General features: G+C 45.8%; 1 protein-coding gene across 4 annotated transcripts in view; it reads right to left on the bottom strand.

Annotated features, from left to right (window-relative positions):
* FANCE (FA complementation group E) overlaps positions 1-23,220 on the bottom strand; it is a 133,957-nt gene that overhangs the window by 77,126 nt on the left and 33,611 nt on the right. For all 4 annotated transcript variants that reach the window (XM_073575581.1, XM_073575579.1, XM_073575578.1 and 1 more), the window contains 4 exons: positions 22,298-22,808; positions 17,362-17,412; positions 16,080-16,142; positions 15,699-15,842 (listed from right to left, as the gene is read on the bottom strand). In XM_073575581.1, the coding sequence (XP_073431682.1) occupies positions 15,699-15,842; positions 16,080-16,142; positions 17,362-17,412; positions 22,298-22,808 (769 nt within the window). The remainder of the gene's footprint in view (positions 1-15,698; positions 15,843-16,079; positions 16,143-17,361; positions 17,413-22,297; positions 22,809-23,220) is intronic.

Below are 23,220 nucleotides of genomic sequence, written 5' to 3'. Positions count from 1 at the left end.
AAGGATACTGTCTGTAATCATGCAAAAAACCCTAAGAAAAAATCCAACACGTCCGATATGCAAAAATGCTGAGGCCACACGACCTCTCCCTCACTAAATCAGAACTCTGATGTGAACTGGACGCAAAACAAAAGATACTGATATAACAGGGGATTAGAAATACAGAAAAGACTGACATGAGTTGAGGCATATGGAACAGAGTCCAGCACAGGTCCCAGCAGGGGACAAGGCTGAACTCACACCAGCAAAGCAGAAAGCAGAGGAAAGCAAAAAATGGATCTAATGCAAAAAGATTCAAGCAGCCATATAACTTATCTGAAAGATGCAGGACAAAGCAGGAGGCAAGCAGACTTCCAAAATGCTCAGGAAGAAAACCAAATCACCAGCAACAACTGAGGGAAGGTTGCTCACTTAAATCTCTCCAGTCTGTAACACCTGACCTCCAATCATCCTCCTCAGGTGATTGACTTATGTCAGTCAGACCAGCTCCATTACCAGCAGCATCCACCAGAGGGAACAAACTCAGAAGCCAGGGCAAACGTGTTCACAACAGGAGATCTACCTTAGGGAGGAATCCTGGGTTTAGTTTTAGTATTATGCAGTCCTCGAAGATTTGGATGTAGGGGTTTTGGACTGACAGGGCCCGGATCTCACCCAGCGGCTTGGCTGAGGTGATGGCTACCAAAAAGACAGTTTTTTTGTGTAAGCCTTGTGATGTCTATTTCAGATATTGGCTCATAAGGGGGCCTGCATAGAGCGTTAAGTACCAGATTTAGGTCCCACGAGGGGACTGTTTTCCTTAACGTGGGTTTCAATCTCTGGATGGCCTTTGTAAACTGTGCTATCCATGGATGAGAAGCCAAGGAGAGATCAAAGAAAGTATTTAAAGCTGATATCTGGACTTTCAATGTGCTTGGACTTAGATCCTTATTAAATCCTGCCTGCAGGAAGTCAAGGATCTGAGGGATATTTGGGCGAGACGGGTCTATGGGAGTACTACCACCTTAGAATCATAGAATCATAGAGTTGGAAGGGACCTCCTGGGCCATCTGGTCCAACCCCCTGCTCAAAGCAGGATTCGCTAAATCATCCCAGTCAGATGTCTGTCCAGCCTGTTTGAAGACTTCCATTGAAGGAGAACTCACCACTTCTCGTGGCAGCCTGTTCCACTCATTGATCACTCTAACTGTCAAAAAGTTTTTTCTAATATCTAATCTGTGTCTCCTCCCATTCAGTTTCATCCCATTGCTTCTAGTCTTTCCTTGTGCAAATGAGAATAAAGTTGATCCTTCTACAATGTGACAGCCCTTTAGATATTTGTAGACAGCTATTAAGTCTCCTCTCAGTCTTCTCTTTTGCAAACTAAACATTCCCAAATCCTGCAACCTTTCCTCATAAGACAGGGTTTGCAGACCGGTCACCATTCTGGTCGCTCTTTTCTGAACTTGCTCCAGTTTGTTGATGTCTTTTTTAAAATGTGGTGCCCAAAACTGGACACAATATTCCAGATGAGGTCTGACCAAAGAGGAGTAGAGGGAAATAATGACTTCACGTGATCTAGACTGTATGCTTCTGTTAATACATCCTAGAATTGCATTTGCCTTTTTTGCTGCTGCATCACACTGTTGACTCATATTCAGTCTGTGATCTATTAGTATACCCAAGTCTTTTTCACATGTGCTGTCACTTAGCCCTATTCCTCCCATTCTATATATGCTTTTTCCATTTTTATTGCCCAGATGTAGTACTTTGCATTTCTCCCTGTTAAAAACCATTCTGTTAGTTGCTGCCCACTTCTCCAGTTTATTTAAATCTTTTTGAATCCTCTCTCTCTCTTCTCTAGTATTAGCTATCCCTCCTAGCTTTGTGTCATCAGCAAATTTAATCAGTTTACCCTCAATTCCTTCATCTAAATCGTTGATAAAGATGTTGAACAATACAGGGCCCAGGACAGAGCCCTGTGGTACCCCACTTGAGACATTCTTCCAACTGGATGTGCAGCCATTTACGACCACTCTTTGGGTCCGATCACTAAGCCAGTTATGAATCCACCTAACAGTTGCCTTGTCCATTCCATACTTAGTCATTTTTTCAATAAGGATTGTATGAGAGACTTTGTCAAATGCTTTGCTGAAGTCAAGATATACTATATCTACAGCATTTCCTTGATCCACCCAATCAGTGATACCGTCATAGAAGGAAATTAAGTTAGTCTGACATGACTTATTAGTTACAAACCCATGCTGACTCTGTTTAATCACTTCATTCTTATCCAGGTATTGACATACATGTTGTTTAATAATTTGTTCAAAGATCTTTCCTGGTATAGAAGTCAGACTCACCGGCCTATAGTTGCCTGGGTCCACCTTCTTCCCCTTTTTGAAGATAGGAACAACATTTGCTCTTCTCCAGTCTTCTGGCACTTCTCCTGTTCTCCAAGAATTTTCAAAGATTATAGAGAGGGGTTCAAAAATTTCTTCTGCTATCTCCTTCAGTACTCTGGGGTGTAATTCATCTGGACCTGGAGACTTGAATTCATTTAGGCTAGCTAAGTGTTTCCTCACTATCTTTCTGTTTATAGATATCCTGGATTCTTCTATTCCCTTAATAGGACAGTGAATAACAGTTGATGTTACATTTCGTTTCTGAGAGAAAACAGATGCAAAATAGGAATTTAAAAGTTCAGCCTTCTCAGCATCCTGTCTTACCATTTCATCATTTTCATCCTGTAAAAATCCTATAGCATCTTTGACTTTTCTTTTACTTTTGACATATCCCCAAAATCCTTTATTATTGCTTTTGACATCTCTTGCAAGCCTCAATTCATATTCAGCTTTAGCTAATCTGATTTGTGCCCTGCAGGTTCTGCAGACAGCATTATATTCTTCTTTAGATATGCCTCCCTCTTTCCATTTTATAAACATTTTTTTCTTCCTTTTTATCATGTGCTTAAGTTCTGTGTTCATCCATCCTGGTTTCCTTAACTGCTTCCTATTCTTCCCTCTTTTCGGAATTGTTAACAACTGTGCTTTGAGAATTTCATTTTTCAAGATTTCCCATCCTTCCTGGACATTTTTGTCTTTAAGGATATCCAGCCATTGGATCCCTCCAATTCTCTTTCTGAATCCCTTAAAATCTGCCTTTCTGAAATCTAACCTTGACGTCTGAGTCTTCACAGGTCTTCCGCCTCTAGTTATCCAAAATTCTAAAATAGCATGGTCGCTACCTCCTAGGGTCCCAGCCACTTTTACCTCCTCCTCCTTCCGAGCAGAACGTCTTCCAAATTTTCGATATATTGCACTCGTAACGGGCTTATGGCTGGCCTGCAGCGTGGAGATCACTTGGTCAGAGAGGCCTCTGGATTTTAGGACCTCCCTTCTCAGGATCCATGTTGCCAGTTGTAGGTTCTCCAGATTTGGGTGCCCAACTGGGCCCTGGGAAAGCAGATCTGCCGCTGTCGGCAGATGGAGTGGCCCCTCCTGAGCCATCTTCTTGAGGAGGAGGAACCAACTTCGCCTGGGCCAAAAGGGAACGACTAGCATCACCCAGGGTCCTCCTTCTTGGATCTTTCTGAGGACCCTCAGTATTATGGCGATAGTGGGGAACCCTGGTTCAGGGCGTCGACCCCCTCCGGATGGTCCGCTGGTTTGAGGGAGTAGAATCTCTTTAACTTGGTGATCTCTTTTGTCGCGAAGAGGTCCAGCTGGAGGGTTCCCCACCAATGGCACAAGTCTATGAAGATTTCTTCTTTTAGTTCCCACTCGGTGACTCGGACTTCCTGTCTGCTCAGATAATCGGCTATGTGGTTCCTGGAGCCTTCTAGGTGTACCACTGACAAGGAACGGACATTGTTCCCTGCCCAAGTGAGGATGCGGGCTGCTAAATCCTGAAGCTTCCCGTGCCATGGGCTCCCCTGATGGCGTTCGGAATCTTTTTCACCGGATCCATTGATTTAATGGCTTTAAATTTATAATGGTCCGACTCTCTCCCGATGGTTTTTTATTTTACTGTGAAGAGGGTTGAATAGTGGCCCTGACCTGTCTCTATTTCTGGAACAGGAACCACTACCCCTGACCTTAGCAGGTCTTTTATGTCTGCCCATATAGGATCTTATCAGGGTTTTGGACCGGGGATTTGTAACCACAAATCGTGCTGGGGGGGTCTCAGTGAATTCAAGGCTGTAGCCCTGGGAGACCGTATTGAGAATCTACCGGTTTTGGGAGATGAGTTCCCATGCCTCTGCGAAGTGTCTGAGGCGACCCCTACAGGTATGGCGTCATTGTCTCCTGCTTCTGGAACGGAGCGAGACGGGGGAGCCCTACTTCCCCCCCCGTTCGTGTACTCCCAGCGCGATTATTTCCCCTTCCCCCTATATTCCTGCCTTTGGTAAGGACGGGATCTTTGAAAGGGAAAATGTCTTTTTGGTTTATCCTCGGGAAAACCTTTTTTGTCATCCGAGGGATTCTCCAGAATCTTATCTAAGGCCGGCCTGAAAACTCTCCCACCTGAGAAGGGTATGGCACATAATTTATTTTTCGACTGGTAGTCCCCTGACCAGGTCTTCATCCATATGGCCCGACGAGCCGCATTGGATAAAGAATTATTCCTGGCCGCAAGTCGGACGGAGTCAGCTGAAGCGTCCGCCAGGAATCTGGTTGCGATCCTTAACAGGGGAAGGAACCGCCTCTAGTGGTTTTCTCTTTTAATTGTTGCTCTAAGTGGTCGATCCACAGATGCATAGACCTGGTGACCGATGTGGCGGCTATGTTTGCTTTCATAACTGCCGCAGAGGCCTCCCAAGCCCTCTTTAGGAGCACGTTGGCCTTTTTGTCCATGGGTTCCTTGAGGCTAGAGGAAGATATTCAAAAGGGAATTGAAGTCTTCCTTGACACCCTGACCACAGGGGAGTCAATCTTAGGAACCTCATTCCAAGTGTTAATGTCCTCCTGGTTAAATGGTAGTCGAAGCTTAATGTCTCGAGGCACGACCAGTCGTTTCTCGGCGTCCTCCCATTCTTGCAAAATCATTGAACGGATATTGTCGTTAACTGGAAAGACCTGACGGATCCTAGCTCTTAGACCCCTTAACATCTCGTCCTGGATGGATTGAGTCTTTGTGGCTTCCTCAATCTTCATAGTGCTTCTCACGGCGCCGAGAAGCTCGTCCGTGTTTTCCGAGGAGAAGAAGTATCTTTTCCCTATTTCAGGGGGTTCTGAGGTGATTTTGCCCTCTTTCTCCGAATTCGAACCCTGGATTTCTTCATCTGATGACTGATCGGACTCCCATCTTGGTCTCTTAGCCTGAGCCTGGCTGGGAGACTGAGCCGGTAGCAGTCCGGAGACAGAGACCTGGACCTCCTCTCTGACCATTGTGCACATCTCTGCAAGGAAAGAGGCCTGCTCGCCTCTGATGATCCTAAGGGTGCACTTTTCACATAGGGTTTTTTGCACGATAGTAGTTTGCTGGAACAGATGGGGCATTTGGGTCTGCTCGATGTCCTGGAGGTTGATGCTGCAGGAGCCGGTGCCGTTTTTTCCTTAATATAAAGCCCAGGAGTTCTTTTATTAAAGCTCCTGTCTTTTAAGTATATACTGCCCACCGTGCCCCCTACTTACAGACGCTGACTCTGGCTGATTGCCGGTTTTCATGGCGTTTTCCATGGTGGTGTGTGGCTGCAGCAGACCTGTATGGCCAACACCCCCCGCCATTTTATCCTACCTTCCACCGGTTGCCTCCACTGTCCACGGCGTCCGCCCGTCTCTGATGCGCCCATGCCCGTGACGCAACCGGAAGTAGTCATCGGGCGCCCGGAGGTGAGACGGCCGCCGACGTTCCAGTGCCTCCTCCGGCTGATGCGGCGGCGGGAGCCGAGAGTCCCGCTGAGAGGAAGCGGCTCCAAGTCCCGAAGCCACGCTCCACGGGACGCCTGGCGGAGAACCCCCCTTGGGGGGGTGCCGCCCCGGACCGTCTTACCGGGGGGGGGGGGGGGGGCTGTCCTGTGGATCCCGATCCCCCTGGGCCAGTCGACCTCATCTTGGGTAAGCTCCTTGCTGGATGCCGCGGCTAACTTCCTCTGCGGCGTCTCTCGTGCCTGTCCTTACAGGGACAGGAAAAACACTGGAGTGTGGGCGTGGGGAGGGGACCTTTAACCTCTCGTGCATTTCCTGTCCCTGTAAGGATGAACCCCTTTGTGCTGTCAGGATAGGACATCCTGGGAAACGCAGTTAAAAATCCTTGTTTTTTGGTTGCGGATTTTCAAGCTTTTTTCATGCGGATTTGTATGCGATTTTCTAAGCTAAATAAAGATCTATTATTTAACAAAAAAAAAATTGTGATAATTTCTTGTCCAATCTCTTCTTTTAAATACTCCATTGAATACCATATCATCACATACCATGTTCACATATAATGAACACAAAACAAATATAAGCAAATATCTATAGATATAGTTATCGTTATATCTATCTATGGATATATCTATCCATCTATAGATATATCTTTAGATAGATAAACCCAAGGCCGATGTTTAGTAATGAAATAATAAAATGGTAAGAGTTAAATACACGCACAAAATCTGCATTAAATGCAATATCTGTTTAGCTTTAAAAAAAAATTAAAAGAAATGGAGTGGACGCCCATGCAATACCCATGGATCTTCCCAGGCTATTAATATCAGCTCACAGCTGTATAACTAGCCTTTACTGGCTATTAAAATAGGGGAGACACCAAAAAATGACGTGGGGTCCTCCTATAATTAATAGCCAGAAAAGGCTATGCAGACCACTGCAGGCTGATATTAATAGCCTAGGAAGTGGCCATGGATATTACCCCCCCCACAAACACCAGCTCTCAGCCGCTCCAGAAATGGCACATCCGCCACTTACCCTCTCTCTTTCCACTGCCTTGTAGTGGTGGCATAGGGGGTAATAGTTGTGGGGTTGATGTCACCTTTGTATTGTAAGGTGACATTAAGCCCGGCTTAGTAATGGAGAGGCGTCAACAAAACACCTATCCATTACTAATCCTATAGTTGTTAAGGGGTTAAATAAACACACAGCCAGAATAAAGTATTTTAACGAAATAAAACACAACACAATTTCCCATATTTATTTTATGCGTAATTCCTGCTACGCCCTCGATCACCTGCAAAAAAATTAAAACAAACCAACACAAATACTCCTTGTTCCAACGTAATCCATTTAATAAAGAGGGTCCCACGACGATCTCCTGTGTTAAGCTGTCATATCAAGAGATGTGACCGCTCTACAGGGGCTCCGATGAGACACTGACCGAAGATAATACTCCCGCAGTGTACTTCATCAGAGTTCGTGCTATCACTTTACGGCACCACTGCTGTGTGAGAATTTTCTCACGCAGCAGTGCCGCAAGTGACAGCATGAACTCCGGAGACCTCTAGGCGGCGGAGTGATCAACTGCGGGAGGATTATCTCCGGTCACTGTACACTGGAGCCCCTGTAGAGCGGTCACATCTCTTGATGTGACAGCTTTACATGGGAGATAGTCATGGGACATTCGTTATTAAATGGATTACGTCGAAACAGGGAGTATTTGTATTGTTTTTTTTTTATTTTTATGCAGATGATTGAGGGCGTCGGGGATTAGCTGTATGGTGAGTGTGTACTGTATGTGCATATGTGTTTTGTTTTGTTTTAACTATTCAACATAGTAGCCAGATGATGGGACTACTACTGTCCCAGCAATGGTTAATGCTATCACTGTAGCAGACATAGCCGGATGGCACTAGTAGTCCCATCGGACGATGCCTGCCTACACACAAAGACCCTCACACACACACAGACATCCGCAGACGGACCTGAAGACATTCTCCGCCCACACAATCTGCAGCGTTTTTCGCACGCAACTCTGCAGCAAAACCGGAAATCTTTTTACACCGTAACAATTTCCTATTCCTGATAATCATAATAAAATTGCATTTTGTATTTTCATAATAATTGGCTTTGGACCTTTTTTGATCTTTTTTTTTCTTTGGATACATTTAAAATCTTTTTACACCTGTGGCTTTGCTGCGGATTTGACTGACTCAGTGGAAGTCAATGGGTGCAGAAACGCTGGAGATTCGCAAAAAGAATTGACATGCTGCAGAAAATAAAACGCTGCAAATCTGCGTGTATTTTTCCGCAGCATGTGCACACCAATTCTAAATTTCCCATTGACTAACATTGATTGTGCACTACATTGCGGATTTGATGCAATTCCGCGAGCCCAAAAACACTGCGGATCCGCATCAAAATCCGCAACGTGTGCACACAGCCTAATAGGTTTCCTATGTGACAGGTTCCGTTTAAAGGTGTGGGTTCACTACTGGACAACTCCTGCTTAATCAATTTAGGGCCCGTTGAAAATAAAAACAATTACGCTTCAGAAGGGACTCATGCAAGAATCTTTGATTTATGAACATTCTTGCTTGATCCCAACACATCTTTTCTACCTTTCTCCACTCTGTTGATTCTCCAATGAAGAGCTTGGAGCTACAGTATTCAGCTTCTCTTTTAACATTTAATACACAAGACACATTTTATAAAGGTGCTTCCTGTTAATATCTTGCCTATTACCAAAGGGCTTATGAAAATGACCGTAAAAATCAGTTGAGTGGTATCAGAGTCAGTCTGAAAAAAGAAGAAAAAAAAAAAAAAAAAAAAAAAAAAAAAAAATCGCAACATGCATGAGTTGCATCTGACTTATCGGGTCACACTTGGCCATTCATGTATGGCATCTGAGTGTGGCCTGATTTTTCATGGACGGTTGTGTGCACGAGCCCTAAGGCACCGTTTATGTCCTATCCGGCTCATATGTTCATTACTAAGACTACTTTCACACTTGCGTTTTTTTGCTGCGCGTTTTTTGCGCACACAAACGCATAAAAAAAACGCATCATGCGTTTGTGTGCGTTTTGGTGCATTTTTTTTTTTAAAAAACGCATGCTTTTTTTATTGATCGTTTAACAAGCCGTGCCACATGACTTGACTTAGGACAGATAAAAGCCAAACCAGAATCTCAATTTTGCAGACACTTGATTCGGGGAACTGCCCCTCATCAGTGCAAAGTATAATATCTGATTGGCACCTATCCACACTGCCTAAAGTATCAATTCCTGGTTTAAAAACAACAGTATCGCTGTGCTTGATTGGCCGGCAAACTCGTCTGACCTTAACCCCATAGATTCTATGGGGTATTGTCAAGAGGAAGATGAGAGACACCAGACCCAACAATGCAGAGGAGCCGAAGGCTGCTATCAAAGCAACCTGGGCTTCCATAACACCTCAGCAGTGCCACAGGCTAATCGCCTCCATACCACGCCGCATTGATGGAGTAACGGATGCAAAATGAGCCCCGACCAAGTATTGGGTGCATTTACTGAACATACATTTCAGTAGGCCAACATTTCAGATTTTAAAATAATTTTGAAACACGGGTATTACATACCTGGTAATGTGTTTTTTCATGAGACATGACGGCACCACGAAAGAGGGGATCCGCCCAGTGATGACTGGAAACCTTCAAGATAAAAGGGGCGGCTCCTCTCTCCGCATCAGTTGTTTTACAGAGCACGAGAGGAACTCCGCAGGTTAGTGTACACATAAATAATACATCCTTTACACTCCTAAATTTCCAACACCGAAGGGAGTGTATAATGCACCCAACTAATGACGTGATCAATAGGGAGGGAATATAAGGGTGCCGTCATGTCTCATGAAAACACACATTACCAGGTATGTAATACCCCTGTTTTTCCATTCTACATGATGGCACCACGAGAGAGAGAGTTAGAGATTTGTATTCTCTTTAGGGAGGGATCACTGATTGTAACACTCTTCTCCCTAATGTGAGATCAGAGGTAGCAGATAGGTCTAATCTGTAATGTTTGAAAAAGGTAGACGGAGAGGACCAAGTGACTGCCTTACAGATTTGGTCGATGGAGGCGTCAGCTCTCTCCGCCCAGGACCTCGCCATGGCCCTCGTGGAGTGGGCTTTTAGGCCTTCTGGAACAGCCCTGTCTGCACTACTATACGCTAGCATGATGGCCTCTCTCACCCATCTAGCTATAGTCTGCTTAGAGGCTTTAAGGCCTTTTCTTTCCCCATGGTATTAGACAAATAAGGCCCTCTGTTTTTTCCAAGGTTTTGTCATCTCTAAATACTGTAGGATACATCTCCTAACGTCTAAGCAATGAAGTCTCTCCTCCTTCTGGTTACCGGGGTTAGGACAAAAGGGTGGTAAGACTATCTCCTGAGCCCTGTGGAATTTCGACACTACCTTAGGGAGGTATGCTGGGTCTAATTTTAAGACAACTCTATCGTCCATGACCTGAGTGTATGGCGGGTCTGCTGATAGTGCGTGTAAGTCCCCAACCCTACGGGCCGATGTGAGTGCCACTAATAAAGCTGTCTTTAAGGTTAACACCTTATCTGATGTTGCATTTAGTGGTTCAAATGGACTTCCTGCCAGAGATGATAGAACTAAATTTAGATCCCAGGGAGGAGGCATAGGAGACGGGACAGAGTCAGCTCTAGTGCAGGCCCGGATAAACCTGGCCACCCATCTATTGTTTGCCAGGTCATAGTTGAATAAGGCTGCCAGGGCTGAAACGTGAACTTTGAGGGTGCTGACAGCTAACCCCAACTCTAAACCCTTCTGCAGAATCTCCAGTACTGCCCCTATCGGTACTTATCCCTCCCGTATCGGGCCTGAGGTAGACAAAAATTTCCTCCATATCCTTCCATAAATTTTCGTAGTCACTGGCTTTCTGCTACTGAGTAAGGTGGATATTAACCCCGCTGAGAAACCTTTCTTCTCTAACAGTGACCTTTCAAATTCCAGCCTGGACTACGGAGGGTGATTGAAGGGACCCTGTGTTAGCAGGTCGTGGTCCTCTGGGAGCACCCATGGGTCTGTCACCGACATCACTCTCAGCCAGTAGAACCACGGTCTTTCGGCTAAAAAGGAGCTATCATAATTACTCTGGCTTGGTCCTCCCTGATCTTCCTCAGAACTGCTGGAATGAGGCATATTGGAGGGAAGGCGTACATGAGACCTGGTGTCCACTTTATCCTGAAGGCGTCTACTGCCAACGGCCTGTCTGCTGGACTTAGGGAGCAGAATTTTTGAACCTTCTTGTTGGTTTTTGAGGCGAAGAGATCTATGATGGGTTTCCCCCACATATGCACAATCCGTTGAAAAATGGACTCTTTTAGGCACCATTCTCCTTGCCTCAGGTGGTTCCTGCTCAGAAAGTCTGCCTTCAGGTTGTCTACGCCTCGAATATGCAGGGCCGATAATGAAAGGAACTGGTGTTCTGCTAGAGTCATGATTCTTCTTGCTATTCGCATCAGGGACCGAGAACGGGTGCCCCTCTGGTGGTTCACATATGCGACTGCTGTATGGTGTCTGATAGGACTCTCACATCTCTCTTAGGTGTGGCAATAATCCTTCCAGCGCCCTTTCGATGGCTAGTAGCTCCCACTCGTTTGAGGATAGATCTCTTTCCTCCTGGACCCAGGGATCCTGGAGCCATAGTGTGTCTAGATGGGCTCCCCAGCCCCAAGGACTGGCGTCCGTTGTGACTACTCTGGAGGCTGTGTATGTCCAGGGCACTCCTCTTGGAGAGGACTCTATCTGTAATCACCACTTGAGTGACTGGAGTACAGGGTCCGGGAGGGTGAGCTTCTGCTCTAACTGCCCCTGAAACCTCAGGTCGTTTTGTAGAACACACCACTTAAGTTCTCTTGTGTGAAACTGGGCCCATTTCACTACTGGTATGCAGGAAGTTAGGGACCCCAACACTGACATGGCCCTTCTCAGTCATTTCTGTTTTTTTAATGTTGCCATGATTAGATTTTTGATCTTCTCTTTCTCCTCTGGGAGGAGACACTCTTGTACCACCGAGTCTACTGTTAAGCCTAAAAAATTCTGGATCATTGCTGGTACCAGCTTGGATTTTTTGAGGTTCAGTTGCCAACCCAGGGTCTGTAGTGTCTCCATCACTATTTTGACTTGTTCTTGACAGTGAGAGAAATTTCTTCCCTCTATCAAGAAGTCGTCCAGATATGGTATCACCAGAGTGTCTTTTTCCCTGAGATGCGCTGTGACCTCTGCAATTAATTTTGTGAAGACTCGGGGGGGCTCTCGCTACACCAAAGGGCAGAGCCCTGTATTGAAAGTGACGCCACTGAGACCTTATCTGGACCGCCACTCAGATATTTGCGGTCTTGTTGCCGGATCGGGACATGATAGTAAGCATCCTTGAGATCCAGGACTGCCATGTAGCACTGAGGATAGAGGAGCTTCACCGCTGACCTCATCGTTTCCATCTTGAATGATGGAACTATCAGATATTTGTTGAGGCCTTTCAAATTTATAATCGTCCTACAGGAATTGTCTGGCTTTTTTTTTTTATAAGAAATAGGTGGGAGTAAAACCCTTCTCTTTTTCCGGAATTTCTTCCAGGACATGTTTTTCTAGAAGTGATAATACTTCTCCTTCCAGACTTTCTTGTTTTTCTTGAGATGACTGTACTGGAGTCTGCATGTATCTTCGTGGCGGCCAGTGGTGGAATCTTAATTCCAGACCCGACCCTACTATTTGTCGGATCCAGGTACTGGATGAGATCCTCTCCCAGGCTGGGAGGAAGTGAGAGAGCCTTCCCCCCACCTGAGAAGGACCGTCACTGGGAGGGTTTTTTGGCGTCTTTGGAGGGCTTGCCGAAATAGAAGCCTCTCTCACCTCTGGATCACTTGTCAGAATTGTTTCCATCTCGATCCCTGTACTGTTGTCTTCTGAATTTTCGGCCCTTCTGAAAGGAGCGCCGAAAGGCCTGAAATGGCTGTTTTGGGAAATTATTTTTGGCGCCGGCTTTCTCCAATGCCGGTCCAAACAGGAAATTTCCCTCACATGGCAGAGAGCAGAGTTTCATCTTTGCCTGAGAGTCCCCCGGCCAGCATTTGAGCCATACTGCCTGGCGTCCTACATTGGTTAAGGCCGCTGACTTTGCTGCTAGCCTGGCTGAATCTGCTGAAGCCTCAGCGAGAAAGACTGCCGCTGCTCTGATGGCCGGCAATGCTTGCAGAATAGATTCCCTGGGGACTCCTTGCTCTAGCTGGTCTTCCAGGTTGTCCACCCATATTTTCAGGGACCTAGCCACACAAGTGGCCGCGATGGCGGGCTTTAGTGCCCCAGCCGAGGCCTCCCAGGCCGTTTTAAGACAATTGTCTGTCTTTCGGTCCAGAGGTTCTTTTAGAGAACCTAAATCCTCAAAGGGTAGGGAGGATTTCCTGGCAACTTTTGATATCGCTACATCAATTTTTGGAGCTCTATCCCAGGACGAGGATGCCTCTTCCTCAAAGGGGTACCTCCTTTTTAGGGAACTGATTATCTGGGACTTTCCCATTCCCGTTTTATGAGTCCTTCCAGTTGTTCATTAATAGGGAAGGCTCTAGGGTTTTTCTTTTGTAGTCCACTAAACATGAGTTCCTGAGCTGTCTTTTTGGCTCGCTCATCTACCAGCCCCATGGTAGACCGGACTGCTTTTATAAGCTTATCTGTAGCTTCTACTGGGAATGCATCTTCCTCGTCAGAACTACTATCTGAATAGCGGGTTTTATCTGAGTCCTCCTCTGACCTTGTGGAGTCCTCCTGAGAGACCACTGAGGGGCTGGATCTATCTCTAGCTTTGCTATCCGTATCCGCTGATTGTAATGCCCTTACTGATTTGCAAACCTCTGTTTGAATTAAGGTTCTCAAACTGTCAGAGAATGAGGGTGTCTCTTCCGCTACTGTCTTCTTAATACAATCCTGGCACAATCTTTTATTCCAGGATGCTCCTAAGGGACTATTGCATAAAGGCCTTTTTTTTTTAGTTTTTTCCCTACTCTTCTTAGGAACCTCCTATACTCCACCCCGCCAATGTATATAAAAGAGGGGAGAGAGGAGACAAGAGAGAGAAAGAGAACAAACATTAGAGTGCTGGACTTTCTCGAAGCTCACTCACCACTCGGACGCTTCACAGAATGGGTACCGGATCTGGAGGCTGACTGGTCTTCTCAATGTCTCCCAAAGAGACTAGGGACCCCTCCTTCTTGTGGCGACGATCCGCCCTCGCGCTGCCCGAGCGGCTTCCACTGCTGCTGCGGCGTGTCTGGCTCTTCTCTTCTGAGCGCGACTGCCTCTCCTTCGCCTCCTGGCGCGGTTGTAAGTGCTCTGGCGAAGGGCTCTCCATTCTATGAACTGCTTAGCTGCTGCTTTGTGCTGAGAGCAGTCACATCCAACCCAAAAATGGTGTGGTGACGCCTGCCAGCACTTCCTGTTGCTTTAAATAGCAGCACACTGGTTTTTTTTCACTAATTAATTGGAACACCTGGATGATCCTACACCTGCCGGCCGCTTGCGCTTTATGCCCCCACGCCTGCGCACTCTAGCTTGCCTATGTGTGCACCTGGCACCATATCCGGTGCGCGCCCCCTGTCATGTGGCCACTTGCTGTGCGCGCTCCCCCTGCTGCCTGCCGGGTGTCGCGCTGCACTTCCGGGTCACCCACAACTACTTTCCGCCGCTAGGTGGGCATACCCGGCCTCCTCACAGTGCGCATATCCTCGCCAACCCCTGTGCACGAGTGTCCCCCTCAGCAGCGCGTACCCGGCTTCCCTTCCGGTGCGTGCTCGGGACTTTTGCGGCATTCCCACGCCATCGGCTGCCATGACACCTGCACCATCATACCTGCTTTCTCAGGACCTCTGCCAACTGGCTGTCACCTGAAGAAATATGGACGTCACCCTGGCCCCCACTGCTCACAGGTACTTGCTTCCAGGGTTCACATCCAGGGGGTCTAGTGTCTGGCCTCAACAGGGAGGGTACACATGTGGCCTCCAAGGAGCATTACTTCTGCCCGGGCACCGATGTGCCACACGGGATGCATGGCCACTGTACGTCGACAGGGAGGGAACACAGAAAGTGGCCTCCGTGGACTTTTTACGGGTTATATCAACGTCTGGGAGGGTACACCGCATGTGGTCTCCAAGGCATCCAACTTCACCTGGGCAATCTGCCTCACAGGCTGTGGCCATGCACTCGCTCAGGGGGGGGGCATAGGAATATATGGCCCCCGAGGCGACTACCGGTACCTGGCGACGGGCGTAGCAGACCGGTGCCTGCCATTAATCACCCGACCCAGGCCCAGTCATCCTCTTCTTTCTTCAAGAGGTTTTCATCTTGATGGTTCCCCATCGAAGACAGGAAACCAACTGATGCGGAGAGAGGAGCCGCCCCTTTTATCTTGAAGGTTTCCTGTCCTCGCTGGGCGGATCCCCTCTCTTGTGGTGCCGTCATGTAGAATGGAAAAAGCTGGTGTTATAAAGTATTCTAATTTAGTGAGATAATGACTTTTGGGCTTTCATTGGCTGTAAGCCATCATCATCAACATTAACAGAAAAAACACTTGAAATAGATCACTGTCTGTAATGACTATATATGAGTTTCACTTTTTGTATTGAAGAACTGAAATAAATTAACTTTTTGATGACATTCTAATTTAGTGAGATGAACCAGTATAAGTGTCAGGAGTAAAACAGGGCTACTGTATTGTCGCCTTGCAAACCCCAACAGTCGAAGCAGACACTTAGGGGACAGGCACGCATGTCACAGTACATGAATGTACTGTCACTTACCTGTTTCAGGAAGAAAATGCTGGCCAACGATTCTGCATGAGCATAACTGACATCTGGTGAAATGTAGTCCAAATAAGTGCAAAGCTGAAATAGGCACTTTGGGGAGATGTGTGCGACACCAGCAGAGGAAAACACAGCTTGAAGCTTCATAAAAAAAGAATAAAAAAAAAATGCAGATCAAAAGATTTATTCAGTTCTGTATTTTCCTGTCTTCCATATTAGAGAACATTTTCATGAATCAGATCTCTATTTTATATGTGAAATAACAAGGATTTACTACGGTGATCCTACAGGAGCCTTCTAGAAGGGTTTAGCTAAATTAGAAACGCAACGTGAATGTGCTGTATTTATTGTGGGTACTAGTTGTGGAAAACTACAAACCTGTAAAGCGGTACATGCATCACATATATTGTTCAACTTTAACAAATATTCAGGGTCCAATGTCTGAAAAACAAGAGAAAACCATTATAAGTCTGCAGGCAAAAATTGTATTCTTCTTACAGCGAGTCTATCACTCCCACAACTCAAAATAAACTAATCAAATAGGGGACAGGCGGCTACAAATCAGAGCTGGGGTGCAGTTTCCACTAGGGGCGCTCAGCACACTCCTGGCCCAGCGCACCATTGTACAGCTCAATTACCATCCAGCCATGTCTCAATTAGTAGACTTATACAGCGCTCACTTGCCCAGTGAGTGCTGCCTGAACTGAAAACTCAGCTGTGTGCGCTTAAAATGCTGCATGAGTCGAGCACACGGGGGGCAGAGCGCGAGCTGAGCGGAGCAGCTCTTGGACCGATGCAGTGAATGCACAGCTCCTGTAGTTACAGTTTCTGTGTGTGTGCACATGCCAAAATCTTCAGTTTGGGTAATGCTCAATCTGGACAAAGCGTGCTGCATTGGGCATATCATACAGCACCCTTCAAAATCTTCAGTTTGGGTAATGCTCAATCTGGACAAAGCGTGCTGCATTGGGCGTATCATACAGCAACCTTATTTGTAGAATAGGAATCATTTTCTGGAAAAAAAAAAAAAAAAAACATCAGAAAAAACTATACAGGTAGAATTGTTGTAAGGTCGGGATCACACTGGCGTGTGGCATCCGATGTGAGAGCATCGGATGCCTTATGCTAATGACCCTCAGCTCCTGCTCTGCTGCGAGCTGGATCCGAGTGTCATGCGTCTGTGATCCGAGCCTCTCGCACAACTGCGGAGGAGGCACAGAAACTAATTTCTCCATCTCCTCCATTGCCGGGTCAGAAAATATCACACAGCATTCAGATGATCGCAGCATGCTGCGATTTCACTCACACGTAGATTACGGCCTAGAAAAAAAATCCGTGATGGTAGCTGCCCCATAGATGAATACTGGTCCGAGGGCTAGGCGATGTTTTCTCGCATAGCACTGGTCCATATTCATTGCTAGTGTGACGCCGGCCTTAGGATTAAGCCCCCTGATTGGTTTAAACTTTGGAGTTTTTGGCGTGACAGACAACAAAAAAGAGGATCTTGCAGAAAGAGAACATATCACACATACAAAGAGTGGTGGTTAGTAACCCATACCTAGAGACATTCAGCTCAGATATTAAACTTTTACATTTTTGTGAACAACTTCTCCCCTTTCTGTCTCAGGTTAATACATGATGCCTAATGTCTTATTTTTACCTCCATGTCTGTTTCCAGGTATATGATCTGCTTCAGGTTTGAGATATGACCCTGGAAAAAAGGTAAAGATAGCATATTGTATAATCAACAAGAAAAAAAAAATCTCCTTATTAAAAGACTGCAAATTTGAAAAAAAAAAAAAAGTAAAAAATATACAAGGATATGATTACAGAGACACGCTGCAAAGCCGTCACATAAGAACACACTGCACAGTTATGTGAAAACAACATGCAAAAGTTACAACTCTACTTAAAAAAAAACAAAAAACACTTTACTGTGTTAATAAATCTGTGTTATATTCTCTTTAAAGGGAACCTGTCATGTGAAAAATAGGGATTTTTGTGTACTCACCGTAAAATCCTTTTCTCCGAGCCAATCATTGGGGGACACAGACAGTGGATGTTATGCTGCTTGCCACTAGGAGGACACTAAGTAAACACAGAAAAAAGTTAACTCCTCCCCTGCAGTATTCATCCTCTCGCTCCTGGGAATTCCCCAGTTCGGTGAAAAAAGCAGTAGGAGCATTAAACGAATGACAATAATCATTACTCTGTCAAAACCTAAAAATGCTACAGACAGCCAATAGGCCAAACAGGGTGGGTGTTGTGCCCCCCAATGATCGGCTCGGAGAAAAGGATTTTACGGTGAGTACACAAAAATCCCTATTTCTCCTATGCCTCATTGGGGGACACAGACAGTGGGACGTCCTAAAGCAGTCCCTGGGTGGGGAGCATACAACTGCTAATACCTCATGTACCACTGGCTTAACACTGTGGTACTGCCAAATGCAGGATGCATCCGCCAAAAGCTGCATCCGCAGAGGCCTGAGCATGAATTTGGTAATGTTTTGTAAAGGTATGCAGGCTGGACCAAGCTGCAGCCTTGTAGACAGGCCTGAGAATGAATTTTGGTAATGTTTTGTAAAAGCATGCAGGCTGAACTAAGTAGCAGCATTGAAGACCTGTTCTGCCGATGCCTGGTGCCGAACGGTCCAAGAAGTGCCCACTGAGCAGATATAATGCACCTGAATCCTTGCTGGGACAGGTGTGTCCTGGACACGGCAGGATTCCTGAATAGCCAAGCAAATCCACCTGGCTAGCGTGGTTTTTGAAGCGGCTAGACCCTTCCTATGCCCCTGTGGAAGTACAAACAGGGCATCTGACTTGTGGAAGGGAGCTGTCCGCGAGCTGTACCGTCTCAGAGCCCTGACCACATTGAGGGTGCGGAAGGCCCTCTCAATGCAATGGACTGGAGCCGGACAGAAGGAAGGCCAAACAATTTCTTCATTGAGATGAAAAGAGAACCCGACTTTGGGCAGGAAAGACGAGGATGTCCTGAGATCTTCCTCGTCCTGATGAAAATTCAGGAACGGAGGATGGCAGGACAGGGCTGCCAATTCAGAATCTTATAAACCTTCTCAGAAAAAGTGAATAAACCAAAGCAAAAAATCCAAATAAATGGAGATTTTTTAAAAAATTGCTTTATTATATTAATTTTATAAAAATGGGGAAAAGAGTCCAGCAAACAAAAGACAAAAATATATTACCATAAAAAATAACGTTTACATGGTGGATACAAGGACCATAAATGTATAAAACATACATGTATAATCCTATTAATAATAAATATAAAGTGCAACGTAGGTCAGAAAATATCTGGGATAAAGTGCTTAAGTGTAAACAGGATTATAACAGAAAATAAATACCAGTGGTAAATGGCCCAAGGAATCTCCAGCTCCAACGCACGTTTCGCCTGTTGTGGCTTTCTCAAGGAGTTGAGCGCCGGGTGAAGGGGGGAGCGGGGGGCCGTGACGGGGCGCCGGTATGCCGCCGCTGAGACTCGGTCAGCGCTTCTCCCAGGGACCAGGACCCGACCCCATACCTCTAATCCGATGCTCGCTCCGTCTGCGCTGTCTAGGAGCCTGCAGATTTCATCCCATCTCAGATTGTGAGGTAAAAAAGCTCCCGGGTGATGTAGCAGAGACGGAGAGATTGTAACAGGGGTATTGCTCAATCAATCCACCCTATGGGCAGGGGGACAGAGAGCTATGGGGCTGATTCAGAGCATCCGAAAGCGCTGGTCAAATCTTCTCCGTGCGTTCCGTGCACTCGCCCTCGTATCTGTGAGGGGTACCGGGACCGTAAAAGGAACCATCGCCAGAACAATCAGCCCCAGTCGTCGCAGGAAAGTGTACGGGGAGGTATACTCAGCGTGCTTACCTGTTGTTGGTTCGGGGGAGAGCGGGCCGTAGAAAGGAACCATCGCCCCCTTCACTCCGTTAATTAAAAAATAAAAATTTACAGAAAATTCAAAAATAAAATAAAAACGGAGGGGTCTGAAGCCAGACCCGAGTGCCTCCTACAGACACTAAGCAAGAACTGGGGAATTCCCAGACAGCGAGAGGGTGTATACTGCAGGGGAGGAGTTAACTTTTTTCTGTGTTTACTTAGTGTCCTCCTAGTGGCAAGCAGTATAACACCCACCGTCTGTGTCCCCCAATGAGGCGTAGGAGAAAATGCTATTAACATTCAGATATAGGGTTAATCTCCGGATTAATAGCTTCCTGAGCCTGCCTGGCACCCTCACTGAGCGCCCCGCTGCCTGGATGAAATGAACTTTATTGCCCAGACACCATTTGGCTTCCAGTTGCAGAGGTGGTGCCAGCGAGGATTCAGTATCGACTCTGTGTATAGAGAGTGGTAGCTGTAACCGCGCTCCCCACACTGACTGACAGCAGCTCAGCATTAGGGCTGGCTGTCAGTCAGTGCCGGGGGCGCTGTTGCAGTGACCACTCTATACACAGTCGGGACTGAAACCACACCGGCGCCTCACTGGAAGCCGAATGCTGCAAAGAGGAATAAAGTTCATTTCTTTCCGACAGTGGGGTTCTCAGTGCGGGCGCCGGGCAGGCTCAGAACGCTATTAATCTACAGATTAACCCCATATTTGCAGGCTAATAACATTTTTTCATGAGACAGGTTCCCTTTAACTATTTGTCAATTCTTTTCAATTACTTTAATGCACAAAGCTATTCTCTGATAACCAATCCAAAATGTAACAATTACTACAAGAGTACTAACGAGGATTTTGCAACATCACATTTATTATTATTAATTGCCCCAAAATATTGGACAAAATAGTTTTTGTTTTGTTTCTATAAGGTATTGCAGGTGTATGTTTCCTACATGCAGTAGAGAGAAGTGTAGGATCTTTATTTGTCTCTCCTTGCTAGGATCCTGCATTAGCACAACTAGTATATAGGGAGAATTAACTGTTTTTACAATTTAAATCTGTAAGCAAAAATAATTCTCTACCATGATGAATACAGAGTCTTCCTCCAGTGATGTAGCAAGGGGGTTACCAGAGGGGCAGATACCTTGGGGGGAGTATTTCTCTGCTTTCCCCTGAAGTCTTCCCCACTGTTAAATGAGGATGCCTGCAAGCAATGCTTTTTCTTGGACAGGCATAGTGAGTGCAGAGCGCAGCAGAGAAGTGTAATCGGCTGCTGTGCTGCAGAGGCAGTCACCGATATGACAAAGCTCAATATACAGTGAGCTGTGTCATCTCAGTCACTACTTATGCATTGCTGTTATGAATGGGTCAAAGAGGAGGATAGCAGGCCCAGGCTAAGCCACAGAAAACCAGAGAAGTTGTAAACTAAGCGGATGCAGACCCCTGATCCTTTCCACACAAGTATAAGTAGCCGTGGAGCGTACCTACGATGATCCTAGATACCCTGGCACAGCCGCAGAGCTAACTAAGCCTAAAGCAAGAAAGGGGAAATCTAAACTGCCCCGGAGCAGACCCCAAAGGAATAGATAGCCCCCCAAACATATACTGTCGGTGAGACAAGATGAAAATACAAACGCAGGCAGAAAAATAGACTGAGCAAACGATGGGCCCCACACTGACTAGACAGGACAGGAAAGGAAAGACACTGTCTGCAATTACGCAAAAAACCCTGCAAAAAGTCCAACACGTCTGATGCACAAAAAACACTGAAGTCGCAAGACTTCGCCCCCACTATATCAGCACTCTGGTATATTATGAAAGCAAAGCAAAAAGAGACCAATATAAAAGGGGACAAAACAAACTGGCACAAGCAGTAACATATGGGTGGTGATTCAGTACAGCCACAGCCGGAGCTGGCTGACCCGCACAAAGTGGAGAAAGACAAAACCAGATCAAATGCAAACAGATCAAATGCAAACAGAATAGCAAATGAATCACTTAGCTGAACAAAGCAGGGAAAGAGCAAGAGACATCAGACCTCAGAAGGCACAGGAAGAAAATCACCAGCAGGGACAGAGGGAGTCAGCTGTCTTAAATCTCAATCAGAAACCCCAGATCTCCAATCGTCTTCCTCATTATCAGGTGGCAAGCCTCTATCAATCAGATCAGCTCCACTACCTCCAGTAACCACCAGTCGGAGCCCAGAAAGAGAACTCGCAACCCCTCTGTCAATCTGAACAGCTCCACTACCTTCAGTAATCACCAGAGGGAAGCCAGAGAGAGAATTCACAACACATAGCACAGCAATTTGTAACTAAACTCATCTCTGCTGCTGCCCTCCATATAGGCAGCGACTGAAATGGAAAAAAAAAAAAATGAATGAAGACAGCAGCTAATGAATCAAGACAGCACCAACTCATGTGAAGTGAGCATGATCCAATATGCGTTACATTCATTGCCTTTATGTTTTTGCACTTTTTCTAACCCTAACGAGCATTTAGGGTTAAGCTTAGAGCTAGAGTAATAAAATTGTAAAAAGTTAAAAATAAAACTGATTTCAACAAAAAAAAAAACCAAAATAGGTCAAAGCACAAACTATAATAATACAAGTATTTTTTCCTCAAACATGTGCTTGTAGAATAAAAGGTTCAATGCTGGGCTGCAGGAAGGACTCGGTGAGCACTGAAGCATGGTCAGTACTTACCTTTCCTTGGGTGCTGGCGCTCCACGCTATGCTGCTGTCTTCCTCTGTATCTGTGAGAGCTGCTTCTTCCAGTAGTTTTCCTTCTTCATCAGGCTTATGTGATTGGGAGTTGGTGCAGAGCTCTTTAGTGCAGATATTTAATATGGGCCCTCCATCTTCTAATGGTGTTTCACTCTTATGCTGCACCACGCTGCAGCCAACTGGTGACGAGCACCAAATCTGCTGATATCGGCCTAATTTAGGCAGTTCATTTCCCATTTGACCCAAGCCCTGGCACAGAATCTGCAGCCTTTCCATCACTGGAGTCCTGTGAACGCAGATTTCATGTGCACTATATTTGAGCAACTGGTGAGTGAGGTACAGAAGCCATTCATCTGAGATATTCTGCTCTTTCTCTACCATCTTTGCCACAAGCTGAATGCATGGTGTTGGCAAGCAGTAAAAAACAAAATTTAGTAAGCTGAAGAAATTCCTCTGTAACTGGATTGGCAGCTGGAAAAGTTTTGGCTTTCTGTAAAATAGAAGGAGACAAACAGTATTAAAAATAAATGCACTCATTAATAGTAGCAGCACATCCAAGTGCCATGTTATTGTGGCATACTCATGCATTTTTGATGGTCAATATGCAGAGGTTTGATTTTACTTGGTCAATATGAAAGGCGTTTTCCCTATCACATTCAGCAGGAGAGCAGTGCTCTCCAGCCTCCCAGCTTATTGTGAAGTGGTGCGCTCCTCCTTGATTGACAGTTCAGACCAGTGACATTGTTGCTGGAAGAGTGTTAAAAATGCTTATTCTCTTATATTTGTTTATTCAGGACTTGTTACCAGATGCGATACTCTAAAGAAATCACAATGTTTCTTATAAAAAAAAAAATGTAGTGGTTTATTAGAGTTTCCACCAAAAACATGAATTTTTGTGATAA

This window comes from Dendrobates tinctorius, unplaced genomic scaffold, assembly GCF_039654945.1.
Source record: "Dendrobates tinctorius isolate UK_male_01 unplaced genomic scaffold, ASM3965494v1 ptg000045l, whole genome shotgun sequence".
Taxonomy (NCBI): Eukaryota; Metazoa; Chordata; class Amphibia; order Anura; family Dendrobatidae; genus Dendrobates; species Dendrobates tinctorius.
This window is presented reverse-complemented; position numbering and strand designations above follow the sequence as displayed.